Source organism: Ornithorhynchus anatinus, chromosome X4 (assembly GCF_004115215.2).
Source record: "Ornithorhynchus anatinus isolate Pmale09 chromosome X4, mOrnAna1.pri.v4, whole genome shotgun sequence".
In the NCBI taxonomy this organism is placed as follows: Eukaryota; Metazoa; Chordata; class Mammalia; order Monotremata; family Ornithorhynchidae; genus Ornithorhynchus; species Ornithorhynchus anatinus.
Window position 1 is genome coordinate 1,179,870 of NC_041752.1, and position 21,723 is coordinate 1,201,592.

The 21,723-nt window shown below is 59.9% G+C and overlaps 2 protein-coding genes and 1 non-coding gene across 3 annotated transcripts; 2 read left to right on the forward strand and 1 right to left on the reverse strand.

Annotated features, from left to right (window-relative positions):
- Positions 1-4,603: 4,603 nt before the first annotated feature.
- Positions 4,604-8,538, reverse strand: MRPL51 (mitochondrial ribosomal protein L51). Its single transcript, XM_001518610.5, has 3 exons — positions 8,394-8,538; positions 5,109-5,219; positions 4,604-4,976 (listed from the first exon to the last, which is right to left on the reverse strand). Exons 1-3 carry the CDS (start codon positions 8,461-8,463, stop codon positions 4,780-4,782), a joined length of 378 nt encoding a protein of 125 aa, XP_001518660.2. The 5' UTR covers positions 8,464-8,538; the 3' UTR covers positions 4,604-4,779.
- A 249-nt stretch (positions 8,539-8,787) lies between these two features.
- Positions 8,788-21,327, forward strand: NCAPD2 (non-SMC condensin I complex subunit D2). Its single transcript, XM_029054271.2, has 32 exons — positions 8,788-8,941; positions 10,774-10,915; positions 12,137-12,212; positions 12,416-12,474; positions 12,902-13,089; positions 13,375-13,514; positions 13,617-13,744; positions 14,181-14,304; positions 14,440-14,587; positions 14,682-14,879; positions 14,967-15,101; positions 15,212-15,299; positions 15,619-15,802; positions 15,941-16,092; positions 16,186-16,383; positions 16,465-16,639; positions 16,736-16,820; positions 17,019-17,152; positions 17,261-17,393; positions 17,511-17,595; positions 17,774-17,941; positions 18,050-18,222; positions 18,559-18,670; positions 18,758-18,881; positions 19,028-19,183; positions 19,267-19,444; positions 19,540-19,634; positions 19,736-19,816; positions 19,934-20,117; positions 20,257-20,383; positions 20,769-20,924; positions 21,037-21,327. The coding sequence occupies exons 2-32, from the start codon at positions 10,789-10,791 to the stop codon at positions 21,120-21,122; spliced, it is 4,197 nt and encodes a 1,398-aa protein (XP_028910104.1). The 5' UTR covers positions 8,788-8,941; positions 10,774-10,788; the 3' UTR covers positions 21,123-21,327.
- MIR1354 (microRNA mir-1354) lies at positions 12,503-12,647 on the forward strand. Its single transcript, NR_034712.1, is given in 1 exon segment — positions 12,503-12,647. It is a non-coding gene; the product is annotated as a microRNA mir-1354 (primary transcript).
- Positions 21,328-21,723: the final 396 nt, after the last annotated feature.

A 21,723-nucleotide genomic window follows, 5' to 3' on the forward strand; every position in this document is an offset into this window, starting at 1 on the left:
AATTCAACAACAGAGTCAATCCCTGCATATATTAGGCCCTTACTCTGTGCTAAGCATTCAGAGAAGCAGCGTGGCTCAGTGGAACGAGCCCGGGCTTGGAAGTCAGAGGTCAGGGGTTCGAATCCCAGCTCTGTCACTTGTCAACTGTGTGACTGTGGGCAAGTCACTTAACTTCTCTGAGCCTCAGTTCCCTCATCTGTAAAATGGGGATTAAAACTGTGAGCCCCACTTGGGACAATCTCATCACCCTGTATCTACTCCAGCGCTTAGAACAGTGCTCTGCACATAGTAAGCGCTTAACAAATACCAACATTATTCCTTCAATAGTATTTATTGAGCGCTTACTATATGCAGAGCACCGTACTAAGCGCTTGGAATGGACAATTCAACAACAGAGACAATCCCTGCATATATTAGGCCCTTACTCTGTGCTAAGCATTCATTCATTCAATAGCATTGAGCACTTACTATGTGCAGAGCACTGTACTAAGCACTTGGAATGGACAATTCAATAACAATCCCCGCATATATTAGGCCCTTACTCTGTGCTAAGCATTCATTCAACAGTATTTATTGAGTGCTTACTATGTGCAGAGCACTGTACTGAGCGCTTGGAATAGACAATTCGGCAACAGAGACAATCCCTGCATATATTAGGCCCTTACTCTGTGCTAAGCAGTCATTCAGTAGCACTTATTGAGCGCTTACTATGTGCAGAGCACTGTACTGAGCGCTTGGAATGGACAATTCGATAACAGATAGAGACAATCCCTGCATATATTAGGCCCTTACTCTGTGCTATGCATTCATTCATTCAATAGTAATTATTGAACGCTTACTATGCGCGGAGCACTGGACTAAGCGCTTGGAATGGACCATTTGGCAACCGATAGAGACAATCCCTGCCCATTGACGGCCTTACAGTCTACTGTACTAAGCGCTGGGGAGGACACAAGTTTTATCAGTTCAGACACAGGCCTTGCCCCACATGGGACTCACAGTCTAAGGAGGAGAGAGGACATTTCACAGACGAGGCAACTGAGGCACAGGGAGGTGAAGTGACTTGCCCCAAGTCACTTAGACAAGTGGCAGAGCCAGGATTAGAACCCAGGTCCTGATTCCCCGGCCCATTGTCCGGCAGGGCAGGAATAGTAAGCACTTCAACACCATTTAAGAATACTTCTGGGGAGCTCCTAGTGCCCTTCGAGGGTGTATTTTAGCCTCAGGCTGGGCAGGCAGCAGGGGATTTTCTTTTGTCCAACCCTGCCCCCTCACCTCCCAGCTCCGGAACCTCCCTAAAAGACCAGCTGTCCATCCCCAAAGGAGCCCACCTTTCTACTTTCCCCAACCTCAGTGCTCCTTTTGATTTTTCTTCATGGTACCTTAAGTGCCTACCACGTGCCAGGCACTTTACTAAATCCCTCTCAGAAACGGAGCGCATAGCCTGAATGATTACTGTGTACTTTATTGGATGCTTGGATCTTTTATCATTTCTATCTTCACTGTGTCCCCTTAACTGAATCCCACCCCAATTCCACAGCACATTGTACCAGTGTGCTCCTAGAACTACTCAGCACCTGTAGCACTTTACTACAAACCCATCTGAAGCATCCACTTTCCTTCTTCCTCTGGTCTGCATGAATAATAATAACTACAGTACTGGTTAAACGCTTACTATGTGCCAAGCACTGTTCTAAGCGCTGGGGTAGATACAAGGTCAGCAGCTGGTCCCATGTGGGGCTCACAGTCCTAATCCCCATTTTACAGAGATAAGCGAGGCTCAGATTAGCTAAGTGACTTGCCCAAAGACACACAGCTGACAAGTGGCGGAGCCGGCATTAGAACCCACGACCTGACTCCCAAGCCCGAGTTCTTTCCACTGAGCCACGCTTCTCCAAGCTTCTCGAGGACAGGGATTGGTCTAATTCTATTGGACTCCTCCCAAATGTTTAGTGGATAGTCCAGTGCTCTGAACACAGTAGACTGTTTGAGGATAGGGGTCATGGCTACTAGTTTGTGATACTCTCCCCAGCTCATTGCACAGTGTTCTGCACACAGTCGGCTCTCGGTACAAACTACTGATTGGAGCCACTATTGATCGTGCCCATTCACCATCTCCTGGCTCTCACCAGGGGCTGCCCCAACCTCCACCACCCTGACCAGGAACTCCCTGCAGAAGCCTCTACCTCTAATTTATTTTAGTGTTTCCATTTGTCTTGTAAGTTCCTTAAGAGCAGGGATCACACGAATTCTCCCAACGCTCAGTGCAGTGTTCTGCACACAGTAGGTGCTTAATAGGTACTATGGACTGGTTGTTGAAGAGCTTTGGGGTGAAGCAGCAGGATAAGTGATTCTAGTAGACTGACGCTGGTGAGGTTAGAAATGGAGCAGGGGGTGGAACTGCTGAAGGTGGATGTTGGGGCAACCAAATTGGTGGAATTTAATTTAGGAAAGCTTCCTGGTGTGTGTGGGGGTGGGTGGAAGGGGCTTTTCAGGAAACTTGGAAGATAAAGGGCGCCGTTTGGCAGATTTGAAGAGGAAGTTCCGAGCGAGAGGTTGGAAGCGGGCATGTTGAGAGTGAGGCTCAGCGAGGGTGAGTTTGGAGGAGCGAAGATCGCCGATGGAAACAGCGGCGAAGGCAGTAGATATGAGGAGGGAGAGGGCTGGTGGAGATGCCTCAAGTCAACGGATAGGAGTCTCTACTTCAGGTGGAGGGAAATTCATTCATTCAATAGTATTTGAGCGCTTACTATGTGCAGAGCACTGTACTAAGCGCTTGGAATGAACAAGTCGGCAACAGATACGGAAATGGGAAGACAACGGAAACCCTTGGAGGAGGGAGGAGCTGAGTGGCACTGCAGCCAAGGGCAGGGATAACAGCAGGATGGGGCTGGAGGCAGGGAGACTATTAGAGAGGCCGATGTGGGAGTCAAGCTGGAATAGAGAAGCAACGTGGCTCAGTGGAAAGAGCCCGGGCTTGGGAGTCAGAGGTCATGGGTTCTAATTCCAGCTCCACCACTCGTCAGCTGTGTGACTTTAGGCAAGACACTTGACTCCTCTCTGCCTCAGTTATCTCATCTGTAAAATGCGGATGAAGACTGAGCCCTGTGTGAGACAACCTGATTACCTTGTAACTACCCCAGCGCTTAGAACAGTGCTTTGTACATAGTAAGCGCTTAACAAATACCATAATTATTATTACTATTAATAGGGTGGCAAACGTTTGGATGAAGAGCAAGGGGCAGATCCAGGAAACATCTGTAACTTTTTATTAATGTCTCCCCTTCTAGATTGTAAGCTCCTTGTGAACAGGGAACCTGCCCACCAACCCTTCTGTACTGTATTCTCCCAAGCACTTAGAACAGTGCTCTGCATGCAATTAGGGCTCGTAAGTACCATCACGTTCACAACCGGCCAAAGGGCTAAAAGACCCAATCGACCAAAACTGTGATTACCTGGGGCAGGGAGGATGATGGTGGCACTGACTGTAATGAGAGGTTTTTAGAACCGGAAGCTTCACCGGAGGAAACCAAGACAAGGCCGGATCTAGAAGCCATGCATCCGTGTTCCTGAGATCGGAATGACCAAGAGGGGTAGGAAACCAAAGAAAATCAGTGGAAATACCTCCCACCACCGCTTCTGGGCATCACACTGCCCGGCTCATCTTCCTGCAGAAACACTCTGGGCCTGTCACTCCCCTTCTTAAACACCTCCAGTGGTTGCCTATCAACCTCCGCTCCAAACAAAAACTCCTCACTCTAGGCTTCAAGGCTCTCCATCACCTTGCCCCTTCCTACCTCTCCTCCCTTCTCTCTTCCTACCGCCCACCCCGCACGCTCCGCTCCTCCGCCGCCCACCTCCTCACCGTCCCTCGGTCTCGCCCGTCCCGCCGTCGACCCCTGGGCCACGTCCTCCCGCGGTCCCGGAATGCCCTCCCTCCTCACCTCCACCAGGCTAATTATCTTCCCCTCTTCAAAACCCTACTTAAAACTCACCTCCTCCAGAAGGCCTTCCCAGACTGAGCTCCCCTTCTCCCTCTACTCCCTCTACCGCCCCCCCTTCACCTCTCCGCAGCTAAACCCTCTTTTCCCCCTTTCCCTCTGCTCCTCCCCCTCTCCCTTCCCATCCCCTCCGCACGGTACTCGTCTGCTCAACTGTATATATTTACATTACCCTATTTTGTTAATGAAATGTACATCACCTCGATTCTATTTAGTTGCCATTGTTTCTACGAGATGTTCTTCCCCTCGACTCTATTTATTGCCATCGTTCTCGTCTGTCCGTCTCTCCCGACTAGACTGTAAGCCCGTCAAACGGCAGGGACTGTATCTGTTACCGATTTGTCCATTCCAAGCTCTTAGTACAGTGCTCTGCACATAGTAAGCGCTCAATAAATACTATTGAATAAGTACTATTGAGTTAGCAACCAAACTGAGGAACCGGAGACCCGGGCCCCTCCACCGCTGTTCCCCCTGCCCTGAGAGGCCCCCATGGGGCTGCCAACAGCCAGGTTTCTCCCCCAGGATCTCTCCCCTTTTTCATTGCCCCGTCTTCTCCCGCATTTCACTCCCTGCACCCCGACCTAAGCGAGCCGACCCCTGTGAGTGGTAGCAATGGTATTTATTGAGTGTCCACCGGGTGCACTGCAGTGTGCTAAGCGCCTGGGGATGGAATCAAGGGACCCTGGCTAAATCCAGCGGGGAACCCAGTGCTGGGGAACAGGGGCCATGGGTGCCAAAATGGGTGGATTTCACGGGGCGGCGGTGGTGTCGCCCCTTGCTAGCGGTATTTCCCCCGGCGATTGTAGTGTTTGTAGAGGTATCTGATGCGCTTCACGAGCTTCTCATAGTCCTCCTTGAACATGCGGGGCCCCACTATCTGCTTCTTGCGGAGGCAGCGCTGCAGTTCATTCCCCCGCCAGCCCCGCAGCCACTGGGGCCCGGTGATTAGATCCTTAGGGTGTCTTTGAAACCCTCCTGGAGGCCAGCAGAGAGAGAAACCGTCAGCTAGAGCACAGGGTGGAAGCCGGCGCGACCCCGCTTCCCTCTGTCCTCTCCCCTGCCGACCCCATTTGCCTCGCCCACCCCGGAGCTCTGCAGCCCCCGTACCCAGGATCCCGATGTTGTCGTATGCCCCGAACGTGGTCCTCTTCTCTGTCCAGCGATCCACCTCCTTGGGGGCCGGTACGTGGTTCCTCAAAGAAGCCTGGAAGGGGGCTCCTGGGGAAGGACCAAGGTGATCAGTGGAGAAGCGGCGTGGCTCAGGAGAAAGAGCAGGGGCTGGGAAGTCACAGATCATGGGTTCAAATCCCCCCCTGCCGCTTCTCAGCTGTGTGACTTGGGGCAAGTCATCTAATTTCTCTGTGCCTCAGTTACCTCGTCTGTAAAATGGGTGTTCATCCCCACCTGGGACTACCTGATCCCCTTGTAACCTCCCCAGCAGTGGAAACAGCCCAGGCTTGGGAGCCTAGAGGTTGTGGGTTCTAATCCCAGCTCCCGGCTGCATCAGCTGTGTGATTTTGGGCAAGTCGCTTCACTGTTGTGCCTCAGTTACCTCATCTGGAAAATGGGGATTAAGACTGAGCCCCATGTGGGACGACCTGATTACTTTCAATCTACCCAGCATTTAGAACGGTGCTTGGCGCATACTAGGTGCTTAAATACCAAAATTATTAACAGTGCTTTGCACATAGTAAGCGCTTAACAAATGCCATTATTATTTAACATCAATCACCTGTGGAACACTAACAATGCCCTCAAGAAGGTCGCTATTTGGTATTTGTATTTGTTAAGCGCTTACTATGTGCCAAGCACTGTTCAAAGCGCTGGGGTAGACACAGGGGAATGAGATTGTCCCACGTGGGGCTCACAGTCTTGATCCCCATTTTACAGATGAGGGAACTGAGGCACAGAGAAGTTAAGTGACTTGCCCACAGTCACACAGCCGACAAGTGGCAGAGCTGGGATTCGAACTCATGAGCCCTGACTCCAAAGCCCGTGCTCTTTCCACTGAGCCACGCTGCTTCTCCACTACAACCAAGTTGGGAGACAGTCTGTGCGCACGCACAAAGAGCTGACACTATCAGTCATTTTTAATAATGTTGGTATTTGTTAAGCGCTTACTCTGTGCAGAGCACTGTTCTAAGCGCTGAGGTAGATACAGGGTCATCAGGTTGTCCCACGTGAGGCTCCCAGTTAATCCCCATTTTACAGATGAGGGAACTGAGGCCCAGAGAAGTGAAGTGACTTGCCCACAGTCACACAGCTGACAAGTGGCAGAGCCGGGAGTCCAACTCACGACCTCCGACTCCAAAGCCCAGGCTCTTTCCACTGTAATTTTTATTGAGCACTTACTGTGGGCAGGGAACTGTATTAAGCGCTCGAGTACACTGTGGCTTAGCAGATAGAGCACTGGCCTGGGAGCCAGAAGGACCTGGGTTCTAATTCCAACTCCGCCACAGGTGTGCTCTATGACCCTGGGCAACTCACTTCACTTTTCTGTGCCTCGGTCACCTCACCTGTTAAATGGGGATAAAAGCATGAGCCCCACGTGGGACATTCATTCAATCCTATTGATTGAGCCCTTAATCCCGGCTCTGCCGCTTGTCAGCTGTGTGACTGTGGGCAAATCACTTAATTTCTCTGGGCCTCAGTTTCCTCATCTGCAAAATGAGGATTAACTGTGAGTCTCAAGTGGGACAACCTCATTACCCTCTATCTCCCCAGCACTTAGAACAGCGCTCTGCACATAGTAAGCGCTTAACCAATACCAGATTAGGATTATTACTCTGTGCAGAGCACTGTACTAAGCGCCTGGAACATACAATTGGGCAACAGAGAGAGATCATCCCTGCCCAATGACAGGCTCACAGTCTCAATGGGGCCCCGCCTGTTAGGCTTGTATTTCCTCCAGCTTTTAGACCCGTCCTTGACACAGGGTCAGCACTTAAATACCCTAATTATCACAATTCTTATTATGACCCGGCAACCTAACAGACCCAGTCCCTGCCCATAAGCGTGGCTCAGTGGAAAGAGCCTGGGTTTGGGAGTCAGAAGCCTTGGGTTCGAATCCCTGCTCTGCTACATCAGCTGTGTGACTGGGCTAGTCACTTCACTTCTCTGTGCCTCAGTTCCCTCATCTGTAAAATGGGGATTAACTGGGAGCCTCACATGGTACATTCTGATTACCCTATATCTCCCCCAGCGCCTAGAACAGTGCTCCGCACATAGTAAGCACTTAACAAATACCAACATTATTTCTCTGTGCCTCAGTTACCTCATCTGTAAAATGGGGGTGAAGACTGTGAGCCTCACATGGGACAACCTGACTACCCTGTATCTCCCCCAGCACTTAGAACAGTGCTCTGCGCATAGTAAGCACTTAAATACCCACATTATTAGTCTGTGCCTCAGTTCCCTCATCTGTAAAATGGGGATTAACTGGGAGCCTCACATGGGACAACCGGATGACCCTGGCTCTCCCCCAGCGCTTAGAACAGTGCTCTGCACCTAGTAAGCACTTAACAGATACCAACATTATTATTCTGTTCTCCACTTGCCCTGGATCTCCCCCAGCTCTTAGAACAGCACTCTGCACCTAGTAAGCGCTTAACAAATACCCAGATTATTAGTATTCTGTTCCCCACTTGCCTCATCTGTAAAATGGGGATGAACTGGGAGCCCCACATGGGCCAACCTGATGCCCCTGGCTCTCCCCCAGCGCTCAGAACAGTGCTCTGCACCTAGTAAGCGCTTAACACCAACATTATTAATATTCTCTGTGCCTCAGCTGCCTGACCTGTAAAATGGGGATGAACTGGGAGCCCCACGTGGGCCAACCTGATGCCCCTGGCTCTCCCCCAGCGCTCAGAACAGTGCTCTGCACCTAGTAAGCGCTTAACACCAACATTATTAATATTCTCTGTGCCTCAGCTGCCTGACCTGTAAAATGGGGATGAACTGGGAGCCCCACGTGGGCCAACCTGATGACCCTGGCTCTCCCCCAGCGCTCAGAACAGTGCTCTGCACCTAGTAAGCGCTTAACACCAACGTTATTAATATTCTCTGTGCCTCAACTGCCTGACCTGTAAAATGGGGATGAACTGGGAGCCCCACGTGGGCCAACCTGATGCCCCTGGCTCTCCCCCAGCGCTCAGAACAGTGCTCTGCACCTAGTAAGCGCTTAACACCAACATTATTAATATTCTCTGTGCCTCAGCTGCCTCATCTGTAAAATGGGGATGAACTGGGAACCCCACGTGGGCCAACCTGATGACCCTGGATCTCCCCCAGCGCTCAGAACAGTGCTGTGCACCTAGTAAGCGCTTAACGGATACCAATACTCTTATAAGGAGCTTAGAGGGGGAGTAACCGGGTGGGAGCCCGGCTACTCACCCAGGGAGAAGGTCCTGGCAGCGCCCAGGCGGAGCGCCAGGCTCCACGCCATGCTTGGCACGACCCACATGCTGGGCCTCCCCTTGACCAAACCTTGCTCCTCCCGGCCGGCACCGCGGCACCGCGCATGCGCCCTGACCCTCCCCCGCCAGCTGGAGGCCGCTCCCCGCCCCCCTAATAAGGCCCCTGGGCGGGCGCTCGAGAGTGCGGCGCGCGCCCCCAGCTCCCGAGCCGTGATTGGCCGGCTCGGCGCGAGCCGCTCGCTGATTGGCCGCAGCCCCGGCCGTTGGGGTTTAAACGCGGCGTCGCGCGCCCCGGCGGGGGGGGGCGGGGCGGGTCCAGCCGCCCGCCCATTGGCTGGCCTGGTCGGACTCTGCCTGGGAACGGCGCGCTGATTGGTGGAAATCGGAAAGGCGGTGACTGAGCGGGGGTGGGGGGGTTTCTCCCGCGTTGCTGCCGGGTTGATCGAGGCCGGAGGGACGAGGGAGACGGTCGGGACGAGAGAGGTTAAGGGGCACAGGGGCCCGACGGACCCCAGGGAGACGGAGGTGATTGGGGGATCGAGGGGCCCCCGGGGGGGGGGGGGGGGGGATGGTCAAGGACCGGCGCCCCAGAGGATGCTGGGATGGGGAGCAAAGGGCCTAGTATTGCCCGGTTGTAATAATAATGTTGGTATTTGTTCAGCGCTTACTATGTGCAGAGCACTGTTCTAAGCGCTGGGGGAGACATAGGGGAATCAGGTTGTCCCACGTGGGGCTCACAGTCCGCATCCCCCTTTTACAGATGAGGTCACTGAGGCCCAGAGAAGTGACTCGCCCCCGGTCACCCAGCTGACAAGTGGCAGAGCTGGGATTCGAACTCATGAGCCCTGACTCCCAAAACCCGGGCTCTTTCCACTGTGTCACGCTGCTTCTCCCGAGTTGTCCATTCCAAGCGCTTAGTCCAGTGCTCTGCCCTTAGTAGGCGCTCAATAAATACTGTTGAATGGATAGTATTGTGGCTGGTGGAAAGAACACGAATCTGGGCATCACGGTGGCCGTTTTGCTCCGCCGTCTGCCTCCCCCGATTAATCATGTTGGTATGTGTTAAGCGCTTACTAGGGGCAGAGCACTGTTCTGAGCGCTGGGGGAGATAATAATAATGTTGGTATTTGTTAAGCGCTTACTATGTGCAGAGCACTGTTCTAAGCGCTGGGGTAGACACAGGGCAATTAGGTTGTCCCACGTGGGGCTCACAGGCTTAATCCCCATTTTACAGATGAGGGAACTGAGGCCCAGAGAAGTTAAGTGACTTGCCCACAGTCACACAGCTGACAAGCGGCAGAGCGGGGATTTGAACCCATGACCTCTGACTCCAAAGCCCGTGCTCTTTCCACTGAGCCATGCTGAGATCAGGTGGTCCCACGGGAGACTCACAGTTAATCCCCGTTTTACAGAGGAGGGAACTGAGGCAGAGAGAAGTGAAGTGACCTGCCCACAGTCACACAGCTGACAAAGTGGGAGAGGGGGGATAATAATGTTGGTATTTTTTAAGCGCTTACTATGTGCAGAGCACTGTTCTGAGCGCTGGGGTAGACACAGGGGAATCAGGTTGTGCCACGTGGGCCTCACAGTCTTAATCCCCATTTTACAGATAATAATAATGTTGGCATTTGTTAAGCGCTTACTAGGTGCAGAGCACTGTTCTGAGCGCTGGGGTAGATACAGGGTCATCAGTTTGTCCCACGGGAGGCTCCCAGTCTTCATCCCCATTTTCCAGATGAGGTAACTGAGGCCCAGAGAAGTGAAGTGACTCGCCCACAGTCACACAGCTGACAAGGGGCAGAGGGGGTATTCAAAACCATGACCTCTGACTCCCAAGCCCGGGCTCTTTCCATTGAGCCACGCTGGAACTGAGGCACAGAGAATTGAAGTGACTTGCCCACAGTCACACAGCTGACGAGGGGCGGAGCTGGGATTCGAACCCGTGACCTCTGACTCCCAAGCCCGGGCTCTTTCCACTGAGCCACGCTGCTTCTCTGTGATCAGACTGTGAGCCCGTCATCGGGCAGGGAGTGTCATTATCTGTTGCCGAATTGTACATTCCAAGCGCCTAGTCCAGTGCTCCGCACATAGTAAGCGCTCAGTAAATACTATTGAATGACCTGGATTCTAACCCTGCCTCTGCCACACGTCTGCTGCGTGACCCTGAGCAAGTCACTTCACTTTCCCTGGCCCTCCGTACCCTCATCTGTAAAATGGGGATTAAGAGTGTGAGCCCCACGTGGGACAGGGATCGGGCCCCACCTGATTGATTTCTAACTCTCCCGGTGCTTAGGATAGTAAGTTACAGTAACGTAGTGAGCGCTTAACACGATAATTATTATTATTGCCCCCCTCAGACGTGGCCAGGGAAGATGCCCCCGCAGCAGTGGGAGTTCCACCTGCCCCTGGCCCCCGAGGAGCTGCTGAAGAGCGGCGGGGTGAACCAGTACGTGGTGCAGGAGGTGCTGACCGTCAGCCAGCTCCGGCCGCAGCTCACCGGTAAGGACGGACGGACACACATGCACAAGCACTCTCTTTCTCGCTGTCCGTCAGTTCCTTTCCTACGATAATCACGGTACGTGTTAAACTCTTATAAGCCCAGCACTATTCTAAGCACTGGGGTGTTGTATTGCACCCACTGCTTACTAAATATGATTGAGGTTCTCCCCCTTCTAGTCCGTGAGCCCGTCGTTGGGTAGGGATTGTCTGTATCTGTTGCCGAATTGTACAGTGCTCTGCACACGGTAAGCGCTCAATAAATACGATTGAATGAATGGGGTAGATACAAGTTAATCAGGTGGACACAGTCCCTTGTCCCACATGGGGCTCACAGTCTTAATCCCCATTTTACAGCTGAGGTAACAGAGGCACAAAGGAGTGAAGTGACTTGCCCAAGGTCACACAACAGACACGTGGCGGAGCGGAATTGGAACCCAGGTCCTTCTGACTCCCAGACTTCTCTATCCCCTAAACCACAACTGCTTCTTATTCTCACACTCCCTGTCCCCTTCACATCCGTCTTTCTCACACTCACCCTTCCTGACCTCTTCCTGTCAATCTCTCAGACACACTGACCTCTTCCTGCCACTCTTTCACTCACTCTCTCTCTCTTTCTTCCACAAACACACATCCTTCCCCTCCAGTGACTTTGGAGGTTGCTGAATTTGATACCCATTTTAGAGAGGAGGAAACTACGACCCGGAGACAAATGCCTTCGTTCGCCCTGCAGGCTAGGGACAGAGCTGGACTCGAACCCAGGTCCCCTGACTCCCAGGCCCACGCTCTTTCCACTAGGCTTCAATACCTAGTGGCCCCACTGAGCTAGGGCCGAGCCCGCCGCCTGGACCTAGGAGGGCCGTGACCCCCACTCCATTTTTCCATACCTGGCCCGGTCAACCTAACTGGAAGGGTCAGGAGAGTTCTGGTTGGGCATCAGGACCTGCGAGGGACTGCCCCCACCCAATCGCACCCCTAATCCGTGCCCCGGTGGGGACAGGGGCTCAGGGGAACACTCCCCTCGGCTCCGTCTTCGTCCCTCGATGAGACGGTCTCGGCTGGGTCACGGCAGGGATCGGAGAGGGCTCCCCCTCCCCGTCCACCGTACCAGGGTCGTTGGCCTGAAGGCTTCTGAAGGGGCTCCCCCAAGCGCGGGTCCTGCCCTCCCTACCAAAGTGTCTGCCAGCTCTGATGGATCTTTCTGTGTCCTGGTCATCCCGGCAGCGTTCCAGGGGGCCTTCCGCTTCCAGGGCCCCCTCGCCCTTCTGGAGCACTTTGACACCTTCTACAGTGTCCTGCAGTGAGTCTGGATGTCCCGGGGGCAGGCGGGCGGGATGTGGGGGTCCGGGAAGCCTAGGCACCCCATCTCTCCCTCAGCACCATCGATTCTGCCAGTTGTCCTGGTCCCTGGTTTTCCCAGGCTGGGTCCCCCTGCCATCTGGGGAATGGGCACCCTGGTTTCCCGACTGACCCGTGGCGCGCATACCGTCTCTCTCTCGGCAGTCACTTTCGCAGCGCAGACCCTCGCCTCCCAGAAGATGCTCTGGAACTGCTGATGAAAGGTGATGGGGTGGGAGAGGGCAGGAATCGGCGGCGGGGGGCAGGGGGGGCGGGCAGCCTCGTGATGATGTGCGGCTTAGGGTGACTCGACCGGCCCGGCTCAGTCCCGGGGCCCCGACCCATCAACCAGGTCTGTAATCTTGGCGGGCGCTGCAGAGCCGTGCGCGCTGGCTGTAAGGGCAGACCGAAAGCAAGCCCCCGTCGCCCTCCGCCAGCTCCGAGCCAGGGACCCGGCAGCTGGGGCCGGGCGACGGGCACAGGGCAAGCCCAGGGGCTCGGGGTCAGGGGCCCGCGGTGGCTCAGCCTGGAGACGTAGTGGCCCCCGAGAGATGAGCACTGATCTTTGGTAATCTGATGGCTGCGGGTGAAGGGGCGGAGGGTAGATCGGGGTGGGGAAGGTCCGCTCCACTCGCTTCCCTCCCCCGGCAGTGGTGTCGCGGCACTCCCAGGAGCTCCCGGCGGTCCTGGACGCGGCGGCTCTGAGCCCGGCCGACCGCGGCGCGCACCTCAACGCCCTCAAGATGAGCTGCTACGCCCTGACCCGCCTGCTGGAGTCCTTCGAGGCCACCGCCACCGCCGGCAAGACCAGTCTCGTGGGCCTAGATCCCGGCGGCAAGGTGGGCGCGGGCCCGGGTAGCTGCGGGTTCGGGGCCTAGTCGTGGGTTCTGGGCAGTGAGGACGGGGTAGGCCGCGGGACCGGAGTGTCGAGGCCTAGTCGTGGCTTCCGGGCGGCGTGGACGGGACTCGGGGCCTGGCCGTCGGGAGCGGGTTCCGGGATCGGCCGGCCCTGGGGCCTGGTCTTCAGCTTCGGGTCAGGTGCGCGGCCCGGGCGGTGCAGGCTCTGAAACGGGCGAGAGTCAGAGATGACCACAGCCCCACCCTCCCTGCCGTGTCCCTTTCAGGGCCGGAAGGGCTGCCCTAAGACCTTTGGCTTCGACTGGGAGGAAGAACGGCCGCAGGTTCTCCAGCTGCTAACGCAGCTCCTCCAGCTGGACGTTCGCCGCCTGTGGCCCCGTGCGCTGGTGGAGGAGGAGTTTGTCAGGTGGGGGAAACCCCGGCCCCCGGCCCAGTGACGGGGCAGACCCGGGCCCCGCCTTGCTTGGTCTGAGAGGGTCCCAGCCCTCGCCGTCTGTCCGTCTTCCAGCCTGGTGACCGGCTGCTGCTACCGCCTGCTGGAAAACCCGACAGTCAGCCACCAGAAGAACCGAGCCACCCGGGAGGGCATCACCCACCTGCTCGGGGTCGCCCTGACCCGTTACAATCACATGCTCAGTGAGAGAACCCCCTCCCCTGCCCCCTGCATGCTCCCTCCCTGCCTCCTGTGAGCCCCTCTTCCCACCCACACGTGCCCCGCTCTCCATCTCTGCCCTCTCCTCTGCCTCCAACTCGACCGAACCAGCGTCAGTCTGTGTGGTATTTATCGAGAGCTTACTCCGCACCCAGCACTGTACTTAGCACTTGTACTTACCACAGAGTTCGTAGACCCGATCCCCGCCTTCGGGGGGTTTACGGTCTAGCAGCGGAGACAGAAATTAAAATCATTACCGATAGGGTAAGGATGTGTACACAAGAGTTGTGGGGGGAGTGAGTGGGACGAGCACCTAAGTTCTCAGGAGAACTGGACTCAAGTCGTGTAGGTTTTGCAGGAGGGAGGGAGATGGGGCCCAAAGCGGTTGGCGGTCAGGAGGATCCATCCGTCGGCCCCCAGGTGCCACCCTCAAGATCACCCAGATGCTGCAGCATTTCGAACACGTCGCGCCAGTGCTGGTGGGCGCCGTCAGCTGCTGGGCAACTGACTACGGCATGAAGACCATCGTGGGCGAGATCGTGAGGTGGGCCTGATCCAAGGACGGCCCGTCCTCTGTCCCTCCCCGGGGGCGGCCCGTGGGACGGGGAGGGAGGGTGAAGGCCGGGCTCCCCTGCTCTGGGGGTTACAGGTCGCCCCCCCCCCGTCCCCCACCCTCCAGGGAGATCGGGCAGAAATGCCCCCAGGAGCTGGGGCGGGACCCCGCGGGGGCCAAGGGCTACGCGGCCTTCCTGACGGAGCTGGCGGAGAGAGTCCCGGCCGTCCTGATGACCAGCATGAGCGTCCTGCTGGACCACCTGGACGGCGAGGTGAGAGGGCGGCCGAGGAGGTCCCCGGAACTCCACCCTGACCCCGCCCGGGGACCGACCCCTCGCCCACACGTCCCGCCCTTCCCGCCCCCAGAGCTACCTGATGCGCAACGCGGTTCTGGCGGCCATGGCCGAGCTGCTGCTGCAACTGCTGAACGGCGACCAGCTGGACCAGCGCGCCCGGGACACGCGGGACCAGTTCCTGGACACCCTGCAGATCCACGGCCACGACGTCCACTCGTTCGTGCGCAGCCGCGTACTGCAGCTCTTCGCCCGCATCGTCCAGCAGAAGGTGGGCGGGGGGGGGGGGGGCACGCGGGACCGCCGCCCTGGGACTTTCAAAGGTTGGCACGCTCAGCCCCGCTTCCGTCGCCCCCAGGCCCTCCCCCTGACGAGGTTCCAGACGGTGGTGGCCCTGGCCGTGGAGCGGCTGCAAGACAAGTCCGTGCTGGTCTGTAAGAACGCCATCCAGCTGCTGGCCGCCTTCCTCGCCAACAACCCCTTCACCTGCAAGGCGAGAGCCGCCGCCTGGTCGGGGTGGGGATGGGGGGTGGGGGGACCTGCTCCTTCAGACCGGGGGCCAGAGTGACACCCCACTGCCACCGCCACCCCTTCCGCCTGCAGTTGAGCTGTGCCGACCTGGCCGGACCCCTGGAGAAGGAGACCCGGAAGCTGCAGGAGCTGAAGGCCCGACACAACCCTCCGGTGGCCGGTGAGACCCCGCCCCCCGCCCCCTAGCTTCCGGACCCCAGAAGAGAACCCGCTCCAAATTGTACCCAAAAGAGAAAAATCCCCTTCTCCTCCTCAATCAGCGGTATCTATCGAGCGCTCACCATACGCAGAGCACCTAGGTGCTTGGGGCCAGAATCGGTAGACACGTTCCCTGCCCTCAAGGAGCTTACAGTCCAGATTCGGGTCCCTGGCAAGGAGGCCCGCAGGCCGGAGCTTACTGTCCCGTCCCCCGAGCCCCGGCGGCCCAGGCCTCCGCACCTCGGGCCCAGGCCGGGGCTGAACCGGACTCCGTCTGCCAGGGGCGGAGCTGGATCCCGAGGAGGAGTGGGCGGCCATGCTTCCCGAGCTGAAGCTCACCCTACACCGCCTCCTGGCACCCGGCACGGGGGACGAGGAGCCGGCCCCCCCCGCCATCGACCACGCGGACGCGGCCGAACAGACGGCAGCGCACATCCGCCAGTTGCTGGCCAAGGCCAGCTACGAGTAAGGCGGCGGGTGGGCGCTTAGCGGGTGGAGGGAGGGACGTCTCCCCGAGTCTGCCTCGGCCCTCCGCGGGGGGCCCCGGCCTCGGAGCAGCGGGCGGAGCGGTGGCGGAGGGCTGACGGGGCTCGGTCTCCCCAGGCCGGCCATCCTCCTGGCCCGGGCCGCCGTGGGCCACTTCCAGGGAGCGGAACCCTTCAACTGCAGCGACCCAGACGGGCCCGAGGACGTCCGGCTCCTGAGCCTCCTCCATCGGCTCTTCAGCGCCGCCGGCCCCCCGCCTCCCCGGTCGGGTGAGCAGCCCACGGCGGGGGAGCCGGGCTGCTGGGGGTGGGCGGGGCCGGGGGCGCCCCCGAGATGCCTCTGAGACTTACCGACCCCCGCAGGGCCTGGAGGGGAAGACCCCCGGGCGCCCCCCGAAGCTGAGGCCGGCGGGCGGGCCGGGCCCGAGGAACAGGCGCGGGAAGAGCTGGTGAAGCAGGAGATGCTGGTGCAGTACCTGCAGGACGCCTACAGCTTCTCCCTGCAGGTCACCGAGGCCGTCGGCGCCGTCAGCAAGATGATGTACGAGAACACGAGCACGGGTATGGCCGCCGGCGGGCAGAGGCGGGGCCCGGGAGCCGGGCGGGTAGGGCAGCCGGCCACTGACCCCACTCCATTCCCAGTGGTGCAGGAGGCCATCGAGTTCTTCGTGACGGTGTCGCGGTTCGGGGTGCCCCAGGCGTTGATGGGCGTCCGGCGCATGCTGCCCCTCATCTGGTCCAAGGAGCCCGGCATCCGCGAGGCTGTGCTGGACGCCTACCGCCAGCTGTACCTGCCCGCCGGCAGGGACCCCGCCAGGTACTGCCACCGCCGGAGGTCGGGGCGGGCTGGAGGGGGGAGGCAGGGGTGCCGACGCCTTCTGGAACCTCTCCGTCTCCGTCGCCTCCCCGCCAGAGCCAAGGCCCAGACCCTGGTGCAGAACCTCTCCCTGCTCCTGCTGGAGGCTTCCGCCGCCACCGTCCAGTGCCTCGGTGAAATCGTGCGTGCTCTCCCCGTCTCAGCCCTGTCTTCCCCGGCCCCCGACCAAACCGTGCCTGGCAAAATCGTGTTTGTAGTCCCCCTCCTCTTCCATCCTCTCCCGTCTCGGACGTGCCCCCATCCCCCTCCCCCGGCCTCCCCTCAGCGGCTCACCTCAATCTTCTCCCCCTCCGTCCCATGGCCGTCGCCCCCCGAGCAGCTGCGGGAGTTTGTGCGGAACGGGGAGCTGGCGCCGGCGGTGACCCAGCTGCTGTGGGAGATGGTCACGGAGAAGGTGCCCTGCTCGCCCCCGGAGCGGCGTACCGCCGTCAGGCTGCTGGGCATGATGGCCCGGTGAGAGCGGCCGAGGACCGGTCAGCCGGGGGCGGGGGGCTGCGGCGTCTCACGGAGGGGCCGGGTCCCTCGCTCACCCCCGGCCGGGCCTTACCTGAACCCCCACAGGGGGAAGCCAGAGATCGTGGGCAGCAACCTGGACACGCTCGTGAGCGTCGGGCTGGCGGAGAAGGCCCCCGCAGATTACCGGCTGGCCAGGGAGGTGTGCCTCGCTATCGCCGCCATCGCTGACGGAGGCAAGGTAGGGGGCCGGGCGAGTGGAATCGGCTCCCCCCCGCCTCCCCGGGTGCCCGGTGTTGAGGGGAACAGCCGGTGCCCACCGGTCCAGTTCCTCACTCCCTCTCGCCCCTCTCCGCAGCCCACGACGGGCGGAAGCGCTCCCCCGTTCCGCCTGCCCCAAGACCACCGGCTGTTCGAGCAGCTGCAGGAGGTGGTCGTAGCAGGTGAGCAGCTGGAGGGGGTGCCCCCACCCCCTCTAGCCTGTAAGCCCTCTCTGGGCAGGGAACGTGTCTGTTTATTGTGGTACTGTACTCTCCCGAGCGCGCAGCACAGTGCTCTGCACACGATTACGCTCAATAATTTCATGTGAATGTCTCCTCTGGCTCTCCCCGTCCTTTGCAGGCTTCACCAGTCCCGACGCCCTGTGGATCCCCTTCGCAGAGGTGGCCGTGGCCCTGGTGTACCAGCTGGCGGAAGGGCCCGAGGTCATCTGCGCCCAGATCCTTCGGCGTTGTGGGCAGCGGGCCACGGAGACGCTGCAGGAGCCCCTCGCCCCCAAGGAGGGCTCCGGTGAGCAGGCGCCGGGGGCGGGGAGATGGGGCCGTCGGGGGCCCCGGGCTGGAGAGCCGTGGAGCCGGGGCACACCCATCCCGACTCCGGCCCCTCTCCCCCCTTTAGAGGAAGCCCCGAGGCTGCCCACCTTTGTCCTGAGCCACTTGGTCTCGCTGGCGGGCGACGTGGCGCTGCAGCAGCTGGTGCACCTGGAGCGGGCAGTGAGCGCGGAGCTGCGCCGCCGCCGGGTGCTGCGCGAGGAGCAGGACGACAAGACCAAAAAGGCCGCGGAGAAGGCGGTCAGTCGACGAGGCCCTCCCGGCCAACCCCGCTCCGGCTCCCCTTCCCGCACGCCTTCCTTGCCGACTCCCCCAGCCCTCCCAACTGTCTGGCAGAGCCGGGCTCCTGAGGTCCCCCCACCTCCCCAAAAGAAGCCGAAGAGTGAAAAACCCCCTGGCTAGGGCTCGGGGGCAGGGGAGGGGGCGGGCCGTGGGCGGGGTCACACCAGCCCAGGACAAGCAGCTCCTGCCCAGGACCGCCATCCGCCCGTGGTGGGGCAGGGGGCCCCCTCCGTGGCTGGGGCCTGCCTCCCACCCCCACCTCACGGCGCGCTCCGGCCCCCCGCCCCCCCTCAGAACCTCACCGGCGAGACGACCATGGAAGAAGAGCTGGGGCTGGTGGGCGCTTCGGCCGACGACACGGAGGCGGAGCTGATCCGGAGCATCTGCGAGGCGGAACTCCTGGAGGGTGGGTGACGGGGGTTAGGGAGGGTGGGGGGAGGCGGCGGTCCTGTCCGCCCGCCTCAGAGGGAGATGACAGCTTCTCCCCTCTCAGACAAGCAGCTGCTCTCTGCCTTCGTCCCGCTTCTGCTCAAGGTGTGTAACAACCCCGGCCTCTACAGCGACCCGGCTCTCTCCAGCGCCGCCTCGCTGGCCCTGGGCAAGTTCTGCATGATCAGGTAGGCCGGACCCAGCCCCTACGTGGGGCCACACGCCACCCCCCGTTCAACGGCGGTCCCCATCCTCTGCCTGACCGGCAGCCTACAGCCCCGCCAGACCGGCGGTCCGCACCCCCTGCCTGACCGGCAACCCGCTCTGTCCCCAGCGCGTCCTTCTGCGACTCCCAGCTCCGCCTCCTGTTCACCCTGCTGGAGAAGTCCCCCCTGCCCGTGGTCCGCTCCAACCTCATGGTGGCCGTCGGGGACCTGGCCATCCGCTTCCCCAACCTGGTGGAGCCTTGGACCCCGCACCTCTACGCCCGGTAATGGGGGGCTCCCCGGCCCGGGATGGGGGGCCGGGGCGGGTGGGACCCCACGGCGGGGTTGAGCCGGATGCCCGTTCCAGGCTGCGGGACCCGGCGGCGGCCGTGCGGAGGACGGCGGGCAGGGTCATGACGCACCTGATCCTGAAGGACCTGGTGAAGGTCAAGGGGCAGGTGAGCGAGATGGCCGTGCTGCTCGTCGACGAGGACCCCGAGATCGCCGCCCTGGCCAAGAACTTCTTCAACGAGCTGGCCAGCAAGGTGGGGGAGCGCACGGGGGGACCGAGGGGCCACGGGGGTGGGGGACGCACGGAGGAGGGCGACCCTCGAGCTCCCCCTCCCCTCGTCCCCCGCAGGGAAACGCCGTGTACAACCTGCTGCCAGACATCATCAGCCGCCTGTCGGACCCCCAGGGCGGGGTGGAGGAGCAGCCCTTTCGTACCATCATGAGGTAGCCGCCGCCACCGTGGGGGCTCGGGGCGGGGATCACCGGACCCCCGTCCCCGGCTGGGTCTGCATCTTCCCCCACCCCCAAACCAACCCTGTCCCCAGGCAGCTCCTGTCATACATCACCAAGGATAAGCAGACGGAGAGCCTGGTGGAGAAGCTGTGCCAGAGGTTCCGCACGGCCCGGTACGGCCCAGCCGCTGCTCTGACCGGGGCCCTTCGGGGGGTGGAAGGGATGGGGGGGCGCGGGGAGGGGCTGGCCGGGGCCCCCTCCCCGCTCACGGCCCCCTCCCCGGCTGGCAGGACGGAGCGGCAGTACCGGGATCTGGCCCACTGCCTGGCACTGCTGCCCCTGTCGGAGCGCGGGCTCCGCAAGATGCAGGACAACTTCGACTGCTTCGCGGACAAGCTGACGGACGAGGCCGTCTTCGGCGCCTTCTCGCAGGCCGTCGGCAAGCTGCGGCGCTGGGCCAAGCCCGAGGGCAAGGTGGGCTGAGCCTCTCCAACCCCCACCCTCGTCAGCCCCATCGCCCCCGGGAGCCCAGAGCTGGCCTCTCACACCGGGCCTCGGTCTCCTCGGCCGGGAGATGGGAACGTGTCTCTGTGTCTCCCCGCTTCCCGCTCAGGTGCTGATTGACGAGTTTGAGCAGAAGCTTCGGGCCGGCCACAACCGCGGGCTGGATTCAGATGAGGAGCCCAGCGCCGAGCAGGGCCCCGGGGAGGCCCAGCGGGCCAGCGCGAGACCCTCCACGGGTATGAGCCCACCCCCTCCCCTCCCACCGAGCCCGTGGGGCCGGTGGTCGCACTTAGCCAGGGGGTGGGGGGCAAGGGAGCTTTACCATGGAGAAGCAGCGAGGCCTCGTGGATGGAGCATGCTCCTGGGAGTCGGAAGGTCATGGGTTCCAGTCCCGGCTCCGCCGCGTGTCTGCTCTGTGACCTTGGGCAAGACACCGCACTTCTCCGGGCCTCCGTTACTTCATCTGTAAAATGGGAATTGAGACTGTGCCCAACTCGATCTGCTTGTATCCACCCTAGTGCTTAGTACAGGGCCAGGCACGTAGCCCTAAACAAATACCGTCCTTATTATTGTTATCATCTTGACCCCCGGTGTTTTTTCTCCTCTCCGTGGTGCCACCAGCTTGTCGCCCACCCCGCTCGACCTCAAACAACCAGAACCTGGCCACCCCCAAAGGTCGGGGCGCTGCCCGAACAGCGCAGCGGACCCAGAAGGCCAAGGCCAGGAAGAAGGCTGTCATAGTGTTCTCCAGCGACGAGGAGAGCAGCAGCCAGGATGGTGCGGGGGGCTGGGGGCCGGATGGCGGGGGGGGGGTGCGGGTCAGGAAGGGGCCTCACCCCTTGGGCGTCCCCCCACCCCCCATCATCGCCTTCTCTTCGTCCCTCCCCAGAGTGCTCGGCCGAGCTGATGGAAGAAGAGACCCCCAGAAAGACCACCCCGATTCGCCGGACGTCCACACGCAGCCATCGAGCCTGAGGCCGCCGCCCCCCCAACCCCCTCTTCCTGCCATGCAGGGAGACTGTGCGGAGGCAGAGGCTGGGCCGACCTCCTACTCTCTCTCCTTCCGTCCGTCTGCCACCGTTTGTCTCTGACCAGCCGCCTAGCTGGCTGGAAGTGTCCTTTTCCCTGTCTGTCTGTCGGCCTGTTTGTGTTTATTGTGAATAAATCCATTTTAATATACTTTCCTGACTTGGGGAGACGTGTCTGGGGGGAGCCTGGCCTCTGTGCCTGGTGCTGCCATCTTAGAGCTGAGCTAAGCTCCTGCCTGCCCCCTCACTCCCAGGGGTCAGATGGTTAGGGACTCTTCCTCTCTGCCTTTCCCCTCTCCTCTCCCCCTGTCTCTCCCGCTCTCTTCTTCCTCTTTCCTCTTCCCTTCCGTCTCTCTCTCCAACTCCTCTTCTCACGGCCCTGGATCCAGTCTATAAAAGACAACGTGGACCAACCTGGCCAGGGCAGCGCGGGGTCTCAGCCGGCTCGGAAACCGCCCGAATCTTAAGCCCTGGTGTCCTTGGGCTGCAGCCCCCGCTGGTCTTCGGCACGATGCCGCCCGTAGTCCCTCCCTGCGGGTGCCATGCTT

Coding starts and splice junctions, on each gene's coding strand:
- MRPL51 (XM_001518610.5), bottom strand. CDS start 8,463: ATGTGGGTCGTGCCAAGCATGGCGTGGAGCCTGGCGCTCCGCCTGGGC. Junction 5,220..8,393: donor TGCCAGGACCTTCTCCCTGG/GTGAGTAGCCGG, acceptor GTCCTTCCCCAG/GAGCCCCCTTCCAGGCTTCT. Junction 4,977..5,108: donor CGACAACATCGGGATCCTGG/GTACGGGGGCTG, acceptor GCTGGCCTCCAG/GAGGGTTTCAAAGACACCCT.
- NCAPD2 (XM_029054271.2), top strand. CDS start 10,789: ATGCCCCCGCAGCAGTGGGAGTTCCACCTGCCCCTGGCCCCCGAGGAG. Junction 12,475..12,901: donor TCTGGAACTGCTGATGAAAG/GTGATGGGGTGG, acceptor CTCCCCCGGCAG/TGGTGTCGCGGCACTCCCAG. Junction 17,942..18,049: donor CGCCCCCAAGGAGGGCTCCG/GTGAGCAGGCGC, acceptor TCCCCCCTTTAG/AGGAAGCCCCGAGGCTGCCC.